The sequence below is a fragment of the Eubalaena glacialis genome, chromosome 14, assembly GCF_028564815.1.
Source record: "Eubalaena glacialis isolate mEubGla1 chromosome 14, mEubGla1.1.hap2.+ XY, whole genome shotgun sequence".
Taxonomy (NCBI): domain Eukaryota; kingdom Metazoa; phylum Chordata; class Mammalia; order Artiodactyla; family Balaenidae; genus Eubalaena; species Eubalaena glacialis.
Window position 1 is genome coordinate 60,389,914 of NC_083729.1, and position 16,284 is coordinate 60,406,197.

General features: G+C 40.0%; 1 protein-coding gene across 2 annotated transcripts in view; it reads left to right on the forward strand.

Annotated features, from left to right (window-relative positions):
- ANXA4 (annexin A4) overlaps nt 1-16,284 on the forward strand; it is a 74,078-nt gene that overhangs the window by 40,802 nt on the left and 16,992 nt on the right. For both annotated transcript variants that reach the window (XM_061168703.1, XM_061168702.1), the window contains exons 5-8: nt 6,177-6,290; nt 7,129-7,219; nt 8,587-8,666; nt 10,322-10,378. In XM_061168703.1, coding sequence (XP_061024686.1) covers nt 6,177-6,290; nt 7,129-7,219; nt 8,587-8,666; nt 10,322-10,378 — 342 coding nt within the window. The remainder of the gene's footprint in view (nt 1-6,176; nt 6,291-7,128; nt 7,220-8,586; nt 8,667-10,321; nt 10,379-16,284) is intronic.

Sequence of the window (16,284 nt, forward strand, 5' to 3'; positions counted from 1 at the left end):
ACCCATCAACAGTCAAGCGGATTAAAGTTTTACTGAGCTCTGCCCACCAGAGCAACAGTCAGCTCTACCCACCACCAGTCCTTCCCATCAGAAAACTTACACAAGCCTCTTAGATAGCCTCATCCACCAGAGGGCAGACAGCAGAAGCAAGAAGAACTACAGTCCTGCAGCCTGTGGAACAAAAACCACATTCACAGAAAGATAGACAAGATGAAAAGGCAGAGGGCTATGTACCAGATGAAGGAACCAGATAAAACCCCAGAAAAACAACTAAATGAATTGGAGATAAGCAGCCTTCCAGAAAAAGAATTCAGAATAATGATAGTGAAGATGATCCAGGACCTCGGAAAAAGAATGGAGGCAAAGATCGAGAAGATGCAAGAAATGTTTAAAAAAGACCTAGAAGAATTAAAGAACAAACAAACAGAGATGAACAATACAATAACTGAAAAATTGAAAACTACATTAGAAGGAATCAATAGCAGAATAACTGAGGCAGAAGAACGGATAAGTGACCTGGAAAACAGAATGGCGGAATTCACTGCTGCAGAACAGAATAAAGAAAAGAGAATGAAAAGAAATGAAGACAGCCTAAGAGACCTCTGGGACAACATTAAACGCAACAACATTCGCATTATAGGGATCCCAGAAGGAGAAGAGAGAGAGAAAGGACCAGAGAAAATATTTGAAGAGATTATAGTCAAAAACTTCCCTAACATGGGAAAGGAAATAGCCACCCAAGTCCAGGAAGCGCAGCGAGTCCCATACAGGATAAACCTAAGGAGAAACACGCCGAGACGCATAGTAATCAAATTGGCAAAAATTAAAGACAAAGAAAAATTATTGAAAGCAGCAAGGGAAAAACGACAAATAACATACAAGGGAACTCCCATAAGGTTAACAGCTGATTTCTCAGCAAAAACTCTACAAGCCAGAAGGGAGTGGCATGATATACTTAAAGTGATGAAAGGGAAGAACCTACAACCAAGATTACTCTACCCAGCAAGGGTCTCATTCAGATTCGATGGAGAAATCAAAAGCTTTACAGACAAGCAACAGCTAAGAGAATTCAGCACCACCAAACCAGCTCTACAACAAATGCTAAAGGAACTTGTCTAAGTGGGAAACACAAGAGAAGAAAAGGACCTACAAAAACAAACCCAAAACAGTTAAGAAAATGGTCATAGGAACATACATATCGATAATTACCTTAAACGTGAATGGATTCAATGCTCCAACCAAAAGACACAGGCTTGCTGAATGGATACAAAAACAAGACCCGTCTATATGCTGTCTACAAGAGACCCACTTCAGACCTAGGGACACATACAGACTGAAAGTGAGGGGATGGGAAAAGGTATTCCATGCAAATGGAAATCAAAAGAAAGCTGGAGTAGCTATACTCATATCAGATAAAATAGACTTTAAAATAAAGAATGTTACAAGAGACAAGGAAGGACACTACATAATGATCAAGGGATCAATCCAAGAAGAAGATATAACAATTATAAATATATATGCACCCAACATAGGAGCACGTCAGTACATAAGGCAATTGCTAACAGCTATAAAAGAGGAACTTGACAGTAACACAATAATAGTGGGGGACTTTAACACCTCACTTACACCAATGGACAGATCATCCAAAATGAAAATAAATGAGGAAACAGAAGCTTTAAATGACACAATAGACCAGATAGATTTAATTGATATTTATAGGACATTCCATCCAAAAACAACAGATTACACTTTCTTCTCAAGTGCGCATGGAACATTCTCCAGGATAGATCACATCCTGGGGCACAAATCAAGCCTCAGTAAATTTAAGAAAATTGAGATCATATCAAGCATCTTTTCTGACCACAACGCTATGAGATTAGAAATGAATTACAGGGAAAAAAACGTAAAAAACACAAACACATGGAGGCTAAACAATACGTTACTAAATAACCAAGAGATCACTGAAGAAATCAAAGAGGCAATCAAAAAATACCTAGAGACAAATGACCGTGATAACATGACGATTGAAAACCTATGGGATGCAGCAAAAGCAGTTCTAAGAGGGAAGTTTATAGCTATACAAGCCTACCTCAAGAAACAAGAAAAATCTCAAATAAACAATCTAACTTTACACCTAAAGGAACTAGAGAAAGAAGAACAAACAAAACCCAAAGTTAGCAGAAGGAAAGAAGTCATAAAGATCAGAGCAGAAATAAATGAAATAGAAACAAAGAAAACAATAGCAAAGATCAATAAAACTAAAATGTGGTTCTTTGAGAAGGTAAACCAAAGTGATAAACCATTAGCCAGACTCATCAAGAAAAAAAGGGAGAAGACTCAAATCAATAAGATTAGAAATGAAAAAGGAGAAGTTACAACAGACACCCCAGAAATACAAAGCATCCGAAGAGACTACTACAAGCAACTTTATGCCAATAAAATGGACAACGTGGAAGAAATGGACAAATTCTTAGACAGGTATAACCCTTCCAAGACTGAACCAGGAAGAAATAGAAAACATGAACAGACCAATCACAAGTAATGAAATTGAAACTGTGATTAAAAATCTTCCAACAAACAAAAGTCCAGGACCAGATGGCTTCACAGCTGAATTCTATCAAACATTTAGAGAAGAGCTAACACCCATCCTTCTCAAACTCTTCCAAAAAATTGCAGAGGAAGGAACACTCCCAAACTCATTCTATGAGGCCACCATCACCCTGATACCAAAACCAGACAAAGATACTACAAAAAAAGAAAACTACAGGCCAATATCACTGATGAACATAGATGCAAAAACCTCAACAAAATACTAGCAAACAGAATCCAACAACACATTAAAAGGATCATACACCATGATCAAGTGGGAATTATCCCAGGGATGCAAGGATTCTTCAATATATGCAGATCAATCAATGTGATACACCATATTAACAAACTGAAGAATAAAAACCATATGATCATCTCAATAGATGCAGAAAAAGCTTTTGACAAAATTCAACAGCCATTTATGATAAAAACTCTCCGGAAAGTGGGCATAGAGGGAACCTACCTCAACATAATAAAGGCCATATATGACAAACCCACAGCAAACATCATTCTCAATGGTGAAAAACTGAAAGGATTTCCTCAAAGATCAGGAATGAGACAAGGATGTCCACTCTCCCCACTATTATTCAACATAGTTTTGGAAGTCCTAGCCACGGCAATCAGAGAAGAAAAAGAAATAAAAAGAATACAAATTGGAAAAGAGGAAGTAAAACAGTCACTGTTTGCAGATGACATGACACTATACCTAGAGAATCCTAAAAATGCCACCAGAAAGCTACTAGAGCTAATCAATGAATTTGGTAAAGTTGCAGGATACAAAATTAATGCACAGAAATCTCTTGCATTCCTATACACTAATGCTGAAAAATCTGAAAGAGAAATTAAGGAAACACTCCCATTTACCATTGCAACAAAAAGAATAAAATACCTAGGAATAAACCTACCTAGGGAGACAAAAGACCTGTATGCAGAAAATTATAAGACACTTATGAAAGAAATTAAAGATGATACCAACAGATGGAGAGATATACCATGTTCTTGGATTGGAAGAATCCATATTGTGAAAATGACTGTACTACCCAAAGCAATCTACAGATTCAATGCAATCCCTATCAAATTACCAATGGCATTTTTTACAGAACTAGAACAAATAATCTTAAAATTTGTATGGAGACACAAAAGACCCCAAATAGCCAAAGCAGTCTTGAGGGAAAATAACGGAGCTGGAGGAATCAGACTCCCTGACTTCAGACTATACTACAAACCTACAGTAATCAAGACAATGTGGTACTGGCACAAAAACAGAAACATAGATCAATGGAACAAGATAGGAAGCCCAGAGATAAACCGACGCACCTATGGTCAACTAATCTATGACAAAGGAGGCAAGGATATACAGTGGAGAAAAGACAGTCTCTTCAATAAGTGGTGCTGGGAAAACTGGACAGCTACATGTAAAAGAATGAAATTAGAACATTCCCTAACACCATACACAAAAATAAACTCAAAATGGATTAGAGACCTAAATGTAAGACCGGACACTATAAAACTCTTAGAGGAAAACATGGGAAGAACACTCTTTGACATAAATCACAGCAAGATGTTTTTTGATCCACCTCCTAGAGTAATGGAAATAAAAACAAAAATAAACAAATGAGACCAAATGAAACTTCAAAGCTTTTGCACAGCAAAGGAAACCATAAACAAGATGAAAGGACAACCCTGAGAATGGGAGAAAATATTTGCAAACGAATCAATGGACAAAGGATTAATCTCCAAAATATATAAACAGCTCATGCAGCTCAATATTAAAGAAACAAACAACCCAATCCAAAAATGGGCAGAAGATCTAAATAGACATTTCTCCAAAGAAGACATACAGATGGCCAAGAAGCACATGAAAAGCTGCTCAACATCACTAATTATTAGAGAAATGCAAATCAAAACTACAATGAGGTATCACCTCACACCAGTTAGAATGGGCATCATCAGAAAATCTACAAACAAGAAATGCTGGAGAGGGTGTGGAGAAAAGGGAACCCTCTTGCACTGTTGGTGGGAATGTACATTGATACAGCCACTATGGAGAACAGTATGGAGGTTCCTTAAAAAACTAAAAATAGAATTACCATATGACCCAGCAATCCCACTACTGGGCATATACCCAGAGAAAACCATAATTCAAAAAGACACATGCACCCCAATGTTCATTGCAGCACTATTTACAATAGCCAGGTCATGGAAGCAACCTGAATGCCCATCGACAGATGAATGGATAAAGAAGATGTGGTACATATATACAATGGAATATTACTCAGCCATTAAATGGAACGAAATTGAGTCATTTGTTGAGACGTGGATGGATCTAGAGACTGTCATACAGAGTGAAGTAAGTCAGAAAGAGAAAAACAAATATCGTGTATTAACACATGTATGTGGAACCTAGAAAAATGGTACAGATGAACTGGTTTGCAGGGTAGAATTTGAGACACAGATGTAGAGAACAAATGTATGCACACTGAGGTGGGAAAACCGCGGCGGGGTGGGGATGGTGGTGCACTGAATTGGGCGACTGGGATTGACATGTATACACTGATGTGTATAACATTGATGACTAATAAGAACCTGCTGTATAAAAAAAATGCGGTTGATATAATTCCATTTTTGTGGGTTAAAAAAATGTCTAATAAAAACTCATGGAGCTGTTTACACTTAAAAAAAAAAAGAAATTGGTCCTTTGTCCAAATAATTGCATTTCTTTTTAATCATTGAGCGTTAAGAAATAATCATGAATGATCACAAGGATGCAGCTAAATGCCTGTTTAGAAGAATAGTAGAAAAATAGAATTGGGGTCTTATTAAAGAAATTATATTCTCTACATATGGAAATTTCTGCAGCTGTTAAAAATGTTGTAGGTAAATATTGACTTGGAAATACATTCAGGGTATATTGTTAAGTGAGCAAATACACTGATCTTGGAACCCCTTTACACTCTTAAATTATTGAGGACTTTTTTGTTTTTGTGGGTTACATCTATTGATGTTAACCATTTTAAAAATTAAAACTTAATTTAAATTAAGGACATTTAAAAATAGGTATTTGTTAACTTATTTTAAAAACTGTAAAAACATATTACATGTTAACATAAATAACGATTTTAGGAAAAATAGCTTTATATTCCAAAAGAAAAAACAAATTAGTGAGAAGATTGGCATTCTTTTAACATTTTGCAAATCTCTTTAATGTCTGCTTAATGGAATACCCTGGATTCTCATATCTGCTTCTGCATTCAACTTGTTGCGATATGTGGTTTTGTTTGAAGTAGGAAGGAAATCTGGTCTTGTACAGATAGGTAGTTGGGAAAGGGAGGAGTATTTTAATAGCCTTTTCACATAACTGTAGATCTGTAGTCATACCGAGTAGCCTTTGGAAAGCTTCCCTGGACAACTGTGAGAGGATGAGAGTGTAAAGTCAGATCCCAGCGTCTTAGTGTTATTATGAAGATGGTTTCGCACACACGAGCCCCTGAAAGGGTCTTGGAGACCCCAGCCGTCCCGGGACCCCACTGAGGGTGGCTGATTTCTGTTACTGTAGCAGTTAAGCAGCGTGCTTTCTTGTGTCCCAGGACCTGATGGACGACTTGAAGTCAGAACTGAGTGGCAACTTCGAGCAGGTGATCTTGGCGATGATGACGCCCACGGTGCTGTACGACGTGCAGGAGCTGCGAAAGGCCATGAGGGTTCGTGGTCCTCCCCTCCTGCTCTCGGTGCTGTTTGTGCAAATGCTGGCTGCTGGCGGGCTTTCTCAAGAAACAGTGATAGAGGCCTCCTGAGAGTGGGGAGGAGGAGATATGGGAGAAAGATTTTCCTGCATTTATGACAACTTGAAAACATGACATTGCATTCTAGCCACTGTAATTTAAAAGTTGTTTCCCCAGAAGTTAAGGAATCATTTGTTCTTTCCTGTGGCTCACTGGGGACTGATTAAACTTGTGCTTTTGGTGCAGCTCCAGAAGCTTTCTTGCTGTATTAGCTACTTTTGAGATATGAAACTTTTGACTGACATCTTGGGGGCCTCTTGGTCTGCTCAGAACTGGTAAAGAGTTCTCAGCTTCCCTAGATGCTGGATCCACTGTGCCCTACTCCAGGGTCTGCCGATTGTTAATGACCAAGTATGAAATTCAAATACAACTACCCCCCTCCACCATGTCAATAAATACTCAGCCTCGTGGAAGGTTCTGGGCTAGACTCTGGAAAAACAAAGAGATAACAGCCTTTGCCAGAAGATTCTTCCCTGCAAAGGAAAAGTACAGGGGAGGGCAAGGAAAGACAGCCCCCAGAGGGCAGAAACTGTCCCTAACCAACACAGAAACAGCCCATAAATGTATGTTATGACTAATAATGATTATAGTAAACATGTTGGAATTTGGGTCGGACAGTTAAAAAAGATCAAATCCTGTTGCTAGAACTTGGTGAGTTGTTTCTATTCTCTGCAGATTCCTGGTAGTATTCCTCCTGTGTCTGGGACTCAACTTGGTAAACTGACTCATAGCCCTCTCCTCTGGGTTTCGCATTTAGGGAGCAGGCACGGATGAGGGCTGCCTGATTGAGATCCTGGCCTCCCGGATGCCCGAGGAGATCCGGCGCATAAACCAGACCTACCAGCTGCGTATGTAGCATCCTCAGTGACCCTGGCTGAGGCCCTGTTCTCTGAGACCTAGACTAACAGTAGGTGGTTACCCACTGAAACACTGACCATGAGGGATCCTCAGTTCCAAGCTCTGCCTTCAGGCAGATCCCTGTCTACACAAATGACTGTTGGCTTTTCAAGACTTCTCAGGTGCACCTGCCACTCTACTTAGGCTACCCAGGGTTTTATTACCCTGAAAGCTGGAAAGGTGTTCCTTATTATCAAGCAGAGAATCAAAGGTGCTTGTTCAAAAGTGGTGGTGCCATTGAATCTCAGCATTCCAGGGAATGGCCTGGAGGAGCAGTCTCGGCCAACTTCTTACCTTCAGACTGGACTATAGGTCCTGCAGCCGCCTCGGAGGGATAGCCACTTACTCCCCTCTTAAAAATCTCCAGAGACCAATACATGCCTTTAAAAGATGCCTACCTTTTTACCCTAAGAATATAATAAAAATGCACAAAGGTTTGGATCCCACAGTATTGCTTATATTAGCTTAAAATGTCCAACAGGTTGGCTAAACAAAATATGGTACACCCACACAATGTAGTCATCAAAACGTATATTGAAGGATATTATTAAATTACAATAAGTGGTATGGTGTAAGGATAAGTGAAAAAGACAAATCATAAAATGGGATGCTATGATCCCCTTTTTCAAAGAAAGAAAAAGAATATGTGTATATGGGGGGAAATGAGGAAGGATATTCACCAAAATGTTATCAATGATTATTATTTCTGGGTGATTAGATTCATGGTGAGGTTTTCTTTTCCTCCCTTCATTTTACTTAGTTATTTTTTCCTAAGTTTTCTGTAATAAACACGTATACTTTGGTAGAAAGAAAACAAAACAATAAGAGTTTTTTGGTAAGTGTTCAGATCAGGAGATTCTAAACCTCGAGAGTCTGGTTCTAGCATTGGCTCCCCACGTCTGCCGAATACAGGACTTCTCCCTGTGGACAGTCCCCTGCTTGTCCCCAAACACAGGTTCAGAAACCCCACTCTGTTTGCCTTTCCACGGGCCGCTTAGCTGCTTCTCTGCGTCACTGCAAACCATGTTCAGGACAAACCCCTGGACGGTAGGAACCACAGAGTGGGGATCACAGCCCGGCCTTCTCAACTGCCCAATTCAAGGAAAAAGAGCATTTCATTGCCCCTCTAATGACAAGCTAAACTTATCTTGACCATTTTACCAGAGTTTCGTTTTTGGAAAACTGTGTGTGGGCTGAAAAACCTCACGACGAGCTGCTTCAGTAGACAGGTCCTGAAGAGGGTGGAAGGCTCTGGGATGTGACGCGGTGCCGGGCAGGGTTCTTTACTCTGATGTCGCTGATTTTACTCTCTTGCTAGAATATGGGCGGAGCCTTGAAGATGACATTCGCTCTGACACATCGCTCATGTTCCAGCGCGTGCTGGTGTCTCTGTCCGCTGTGAGTCGCTCCCTCCTTTGGCGGGGGGGGGGGGGGGGGGGGGGAGGGGAGGGGGGTTGGGTGTTATTGAGACACTTACTCTCTACCCACTTTTCCAGCCTTTCTCATCCTTTCCACCTCCCAAATGGGAATATTCCCCTGGGTTTTTCTTGGGTCTCTGTTATTTTATCCTCTCTCCTTTAAAGACTCTGGCTAGTCATGTAGGCCCATTTGTTCTCATTTATACGTACAAGCACCTGATACATGCCAGGTGCTCTTTTTTTGTTTGTTTTAAAGTTGTTGTTTTTTTTTTTGATGTGGACCATTTTTAAAGTCTTTATTGAATTTGTTACAATATTGCTTCTGTTTTATGTTTCGGTTTTTTTGGCCACGCGAGGCATGTGGGATCTTAGCTCCCCGACCAGGAATCGCACCTGCAACCCCTGCATTGGAAGGCGAAACCTTAAGCACTGGACTGCCAGGGAAGTCCCAGCAAGAGTAATGTTTTAGCGATATGTTAGATGAATTGAACCAGAGGTGGGGAGCCCAGGCAGGAGGTTACCTCGGTATTCCAGATACCGTGAAAAAAGCAGGTCTGGGCTAGTGTGGGAGCAGGGGTGCCAGAAAAGAGAGATGGATTTGCAAGACATTTCACATGGCTTCACAATTTAATCTTTATCCCTGACCTCCTTCCTGAGTGTGAGACTCTCATTTCTCACTGCTTTTTGCGTGTTTCCTGATGGATATTCTGCCAGCACCTCAACTCAGTCCTCCTAAACTAAACCTGAACTCACTTTCCCTCCAAACCAGCTCTTCTTCCTGGTTCGTCTTTTTCTATTCATACTGTTGCTGTTCTTCCAACAACCAAAGCAGAACCCCAGAAATCATCTCCAACTCCCACTTCACTCTGTCTCTGATATTTACTTAATAATGCCAGCCTGTTTTTCTTACTTCCTACCCATTTTTTCTTTTCCTCTCAGATTTACTGCTGCAGAGCCATGCCTAGATCATAGCATATTGAGACAGCATAGTAATAAAATAGCATAACAAACTAGAGGAAAGTAGCCTGTTTTGCCATTCTTTGGCATTCCTCCAAGGCTTTAGCCCTGCCTTCCTGGTGAGCTGGTGTTGGTGAGGGATGGGGCACTTTCAGATGCTCCTCAAGCCCCCACCGTTGGCCCCAGAGTCTCTTGATTCTCCTGTCTTTCCAGCTCCTATTTGGCAGAATTGATCAGTGTACATTTGCCCGTTAGGAAGGCATAAGTCAGCAGGGAAGACACGGGAGTGGGGGGAGGGGAGGAAGGAGGAGAGGACTGTCCCAGAGGGAGCAGTCACCAGGCCATATTTGTCCTCCTGCCCCTTCAACTGGCAGAGACACCCACACAACATCAGGGAGCCACACCGAGCTTGCCCTCTGGTTGGTCAGCTCAGAACTGTGGGAATATCGCAAGCACGTTCAAAGACATCTGTCCTTTCTCCCTAAGCTGGACTCAGGACCCCTTCTGTCTAATTACCATGTCCTTGGGTTCCCACACATTCTGTCTTATCAGAGCTCCCAAATCTTCATGGATCCTCTCTCAGTCTCTTTGGTTTGTTTTTCTCGAGCTCAGGGTTTGTTTTTCTCATGCTCAGGGTTTGTTTTTCTCATGCTCAGGGTTTGTTTTTCTCATCCTCAGGGTGGCAGGGAGGAAGGAAATTATCTGGATGATGCTCTCGTGAGACAGGATGCCCAGGTCAGTAGAACTGCAGCTTCTTTCTTCTCTTTTGCCAATAAGACAGGCCCTACTTGGTGGACACCCTCTTATAGTCCAATGTATATTGGCCAGGCTGGAATATGTTACAAAAAAAGATTCCCGCAGATGATCTTTAATAGCAGAAGTTTCTTGCAGAGATACCTTGGGCTTGGGGGTAGTTTAGGGTATCATTTTATAAGCATCCCTGGGTTTCAGATTTCCTAACATTGGGACCATGGTGTGGCTGCCCCCACAGAACCATGGGGGGGCAGTGTCTTCTGAATTACTTGGAGATAAAGGGACCTGCCTTTGTTGACCTCTCACTTTTACTTCCCCCCAAAGAGAACATTTCATACAACCTATGTAAAACAGCTTGGCACAGCGGGTACCATGTTGGGTAAAACTAATACCAAACCCCAAGAGGCAATTGCTTCCCTGTTACCCAGCCCTCTGATGGCTGCCCTGGCACCAACCCCTGTTCTATTTACTGTGGCCAGATAACACTAATAATAATAGCTAATAAAAACTGGGTCCTTACCAGGTACCAAACACTGTTCTAAGCTCATCACATGAAGTATGTCTTTGAATCTTTGCAATAACCCTGTGAAGTAAGTATTGCTATCTCCATCTTATAGACAAGGAAACTGAGGCTCAGAGAAGTCAAGTTCCTTGCTCAAGTTCACACAGATAATAAATGGCAGAACTGGGATTCGAGCCAGGCAGTTTGGATCTAGACTCTGTACTGTTAACCAAAATACAGCCTTACAGAGAGATCGGTCCCATTCAGTATGTGAGGTATGAACCACTAGGGATTCAGTAGGAAAGAACCTTTTACCTTCACTAGGAGGGAGAGGAGTATATGGGTCCTAAGAGTTCTGAGGATTCAGGGAGGCCCATCCCATAAGGAGATACAGGAAATTGCCTTCAACCCAGAAGCTTTGAGGAGGGAGAGGTATTGAAAACACTGTATCTCCTGGATGCTTATGTGAATTTCAGCTACCTCAAGGCGAGCATTTTGGGGCATGATGGAAGGAACCTCCACAGCCCAGGTGAATCCTGAATTTAAATGAAGAGTTAGTGAGCAATGTATTCCTGCCATATATATATATATATATACCCACTCTCACCTTTTTGTGGGTTTACTAGGTGCTAGGCATTGTGTTAACTACATTTCTTCCTTACAACAAATCTGTGAAGTAGATGTTATTACTTCTGTTTTATAGATTAGGAGACAGATGCACAGATTTAAATAACTTGTATAACATTACATAGCTGGTGGAATTGTGCTCTTTGAATCCAGGTCTGTTTGATTTTTTAAAACCATGCAATTCATATTATAAAGCTATAGTAATCAAAACAGTATGGTATTGGCATTAAAACAGACATACAGATCAATGGAACAGAATACAAAGCTGAGAAATAAACCCATGCATTAATTTATGACAAAGGAGCCAAGAATATACAATGGGCAAAAGATAGTCTCTTCGATAAATTTTGTTGGGAAAACTGAACAGCCATAAACAAAAGAATGAAACTGGACCACTACCTTACACCATACACAAAAATTCACTCAAAGTGAATTAAAGACTTGAAAGTAAGACCTGAAACCATAAAGCTCCTAGAAGAAAACATAGGTGATAAGCTACTTGATATGGGTCTTAGCAATAATTATTTTAATCTGACACCAAAGCAAAAGCAACAGAAGCAAAAATAAACAAGTAGGACTACATCAAACTAAAAAGCTTCTGCACAGCAAAAGAAACCATCAACAAAATGAAAATGCAACATAGTAAATGAGAGAAAATACTTGCAAATCATATATCTAACAAAGGGTTAATATCTAAAATACATAAAGAATTCATACAACTCAATAGCAAAAACCCAAACAATGCAATTTTAAAATGGGCAGAAGATCTGAATAGACATTTTTCCAAAGACATACAGATGGCCAACAGACACATGAAAAGATGCTCAACATCACTAGACATCAGGGAAATGCAAGTCAAAACCACAGTGAGATATCACCTCACTCCTGTCAGAATGGTTGTCATCAAAAAGACAACATATAACAAGTGTTGGCGAGGATGTGAAGAAAAGGGAACCCTCATGTACTGTTGGTGGGAATGTAAATTGGTGCAGCCACTATGGAAAACAGTATAGAGTTTCCTCAAAAAAAAAAATAAAAATAGAACTACCTCGTGATCCAGCAATTTCACTTCTGGTATTTACCCCTCAAAAATGAAAACACTGACTCAAAAAGATATATGCACTCCCTTGTTCATTGCAGTATTATTTACAATAGCCAAGATATGGAAGCAACCTAAGTGCCCATCAATAGATGAATGGATAAAGAAATTGTGGTATATATGTACAATGGAATAATGCTAGTCAGCCATAAAAAAAGGATGAAATCTTACAATTTGCAACAATGTGGATGGACCTTGAGGGCATTATGCTAAGTGAAATAAGTCAGAAAGAGAAAGACAAATACTGTATGATCTCACCTATATGTGGAATGTAAACAGACAAACAACAACCAAAAAAACCAAGCTCATAGGTACAGAGAACAGATTGGTGGTTGCCAGAGGCAGGGGTGGAGGTGGGCAAAATGGGTGAAGGGGGTCAAAAGGTACAGACTTTGTTATAAAATAAGTAAGTCATAAGGATATAATGTACATCACGGCGACTGCAGTTAATAACACTGTATTGCATACTTGAAAGTTCCAAAGAGAAAAAGATCTTAAAAGTCCTCATCATAAGAAAAAATAATTTTGTTAACTATGTATGGTGCCAGATGATAACTAGACTCATTGTGATGATCATTTCTCAATACATACAAATATCAAATCATTATGTTTTACACTTGAAACTAAAATAATGTTATATGTCAATCATACCTAAATTTAAAAAAAATACACACAACAAAAACCATGCAATTCAACAAATACTTGAGAGTTCTTCAAGGAGCACAGTTCTCCTTGGAAGTGACCAGATGAAAAGGTGCTTCCAAACAAATTTGGGCTGGGAGAAGTTGGAAGGAGTAGAACTCAGAATAGGGTTTTTCTGGATCCTCCAAGTCTTACAAAGAGGCAAGGAATTTAAGAACAACTCCAGTCAAGGCTTCAGCTCTTCTTCCAAGATAAGACAGTAGGAAAACCTGGTCAACCTTCGCTCTTTAACGTACGTCAGCAGTAAGGGATATCTGCAAACTTTGGGTATGATAGCTGAATTTTGATGTAGGAAAGTAAATGAGTTTGAGATGAAAAGAATTATCAGAACAAGTGGAATTAGCTAGTAATTTATTATCAAAGGCAGAAATTTTAAAGTATAGAGAGGCTATTATCTAGAAGTCCAATTTTATCTATTCTTGGTATGAAAACTGCACTGAAGGAAATAGCAGGCAGTATTCAGAATTCCTACTTTAAAAAGAAATTTGTAATATATTAATGCCACATTAAAAATGCCCCTTGGAGCTTTTGTTAGAAGATGGCACATATTTGATTCCCTTCTGAAAAACAAACAAACCAGGAAATACAAAAATAGAGAAAAATCTGCATCAACACTGGAAACTGTGGAGGAGGGCCATTAAAATGCCAGATGGGCAGCAAAGCTGGGCCAGGGATGCAGGAGAGCCATTCCTGCCCCAGAAAAGATGCTAACACACACACACACACACACACACACACACACACACACACACACACACACACACACACACACACACACATGCCCCCGCTGGAAATAGACCCAGCGGCTTCCTGCAAATGGGGAACACCTCAGGGAGGACTTGGGCTGTGTCTCAGGTGCCTCCACTGGACCAGCAGCATGTCCTCCTGTTTGAAATTCATCCAAATGAAAAGTGAGGAGCTCAAAGAAGAATCCACTTCACCTTGTTCTGGGGGAAAAACCAGGTCTGGATATACTGTTCATCATTTCAAGATCAAAGGGCATGAACATCAACAAATCCCAACTCAAACACTGTGGTCTGTGAACAAACTGGGGCACAAAGGGAGGCAAACGTGGGCTCACTGTATGGAAGAGACAGATTTCAGATCGCTTTGGATCCTGACCCAAATGAGAGAACGACAGATTTTAATTAAACAAGAGCCAAAAAAAAAAAAAGATGCAATGAGAAAATAATGGAGATGAAAATGGAGCTGGATGAAGGGCAAGCAGAGATAAAGAGAGAGCTACACGAGTGGAGGAGAAGTGTTCTTAGGAACAAGGAAAGACAGAATCTAAATGTTTATTAGAAGCAGAAATGATCAGAAATGACATTGCAGAGAACAATCATTGTGGAAGGCAGTACTAAAAAATCTCCAGAGTTCAGAAGAAAAGGACAAAGCAATCAGAGAAGAGGAGGAATATAGAGGAAACACTGTGGAGATTAGAATCTCAACAAGAAGGGTGTGGACAAATTTGCCCTAAAATATATTTAAATATATAATAAATGTACAAATAAATTAAAGCATCTGGTCCTGGTGTAAGAATAGGGAGAAGTCAATGGAATGATTAGAAAGTCTAAGAGCAGAACCAAGCCTATGTGAGAATATTCAGGAATACATACAGAATATATGCATTTCAAGTCAGTGAAGAAAACACAGATTACTTAGTGGAGTTGGGACAATTGGCTAACCATTTGGGAAACAATAAAGTTAGATCCCGACTTTCACCTGACATCGTAATAAACTCCAAATAGATTGAAATTTTTAACATAAATAAAGCAAGCCATAAAGGTACTATAAAAAAAGTATAGTTAAATATTCTTTTTTAAATCTGGAGCTGGGAAAGGATTTTGTATGCATTTTCTTTTAAGGCAGAAACCATAAAGGAAAAGGGTTGATAGTTTGGCTAAAAAAAAAAAAAAAAAAAAAAATGAACTGTCTTAGTAAACAATACCACAAACAAAATTAAAGATCAAATGATAGAATGGGAAGAAATTTCACCTTATGTATAATAAGCTTAATATATAAAGTATATAAGTAAACTACAGTTTTGATACTATGAATAAGAATGCCCCATTTCTCAAAAAAAAAAATGGACCATGTACATTAACAGGCAACTCAAAAAAAGGAAAAATAGAAATGGCAAATACACCAAAAAATGACCAACCTCGCTACTTATTTTTTTAAAAATTAACACAAAAAGATACCATTTTCTACCCATTACTAAAACTTTACTCAAGTTCATTTTTATGGTATTTTACAAAAGTATCATTCTGTGACAGATTGAAAGTTCGTTCCTTGCCCACATATTCTAGTTACTATTGCTGTATATAACAAACCACCTCAAACTCGGTGACATAAAACAACCACCATTTTAGTATGCCCATGGATCCTGTGGGTCAATAATCCACACAAGGCACAGGCGAGATGGCTTGTCTCCGCTCTGTAATGTCAGAGGTCTTAGCTGGGAAGACTTGAGTAGCTGGAGGTGACTCAAATGGCTGGAGTTGGAGGCTCCGTCACTCATGTGTCTGGTGTCTGGGCTGCAGTGACTCAAAGGCTGGGCTCATCTGGGGCTTCGAAAGGATCTCCTACATGTGGCCTCTCCAGGTGGCGTGGGCTTCCCAGAGCATGGCGGCTGCATTTCAAGAGGGACCATCTGGAAAGGCAGCACTCCACGAGAACCAAAGCTGCCTGACCTTTATGACCTAGCCTCAGAAATCAGTGTCACTGCCACCATGCTTTAGTGATTGAAGCAGTCACAAGCCTGCTGAGATTCAAGTGTGAAAAACACTGAATTAGATGAACCTTTTGTGCCCTCCCAGCTTTAAAATTCCACGGTCCTACGAACTGACTCTTTAATAGTGTGGGAAGTAGAGAAGGAAGTGAAGAAACAGCTGAGTAGATGGAGGTAAGCCCAAGGAGTGACAAAATGCATCAAGGTAGGGAATTTTGAGAAAT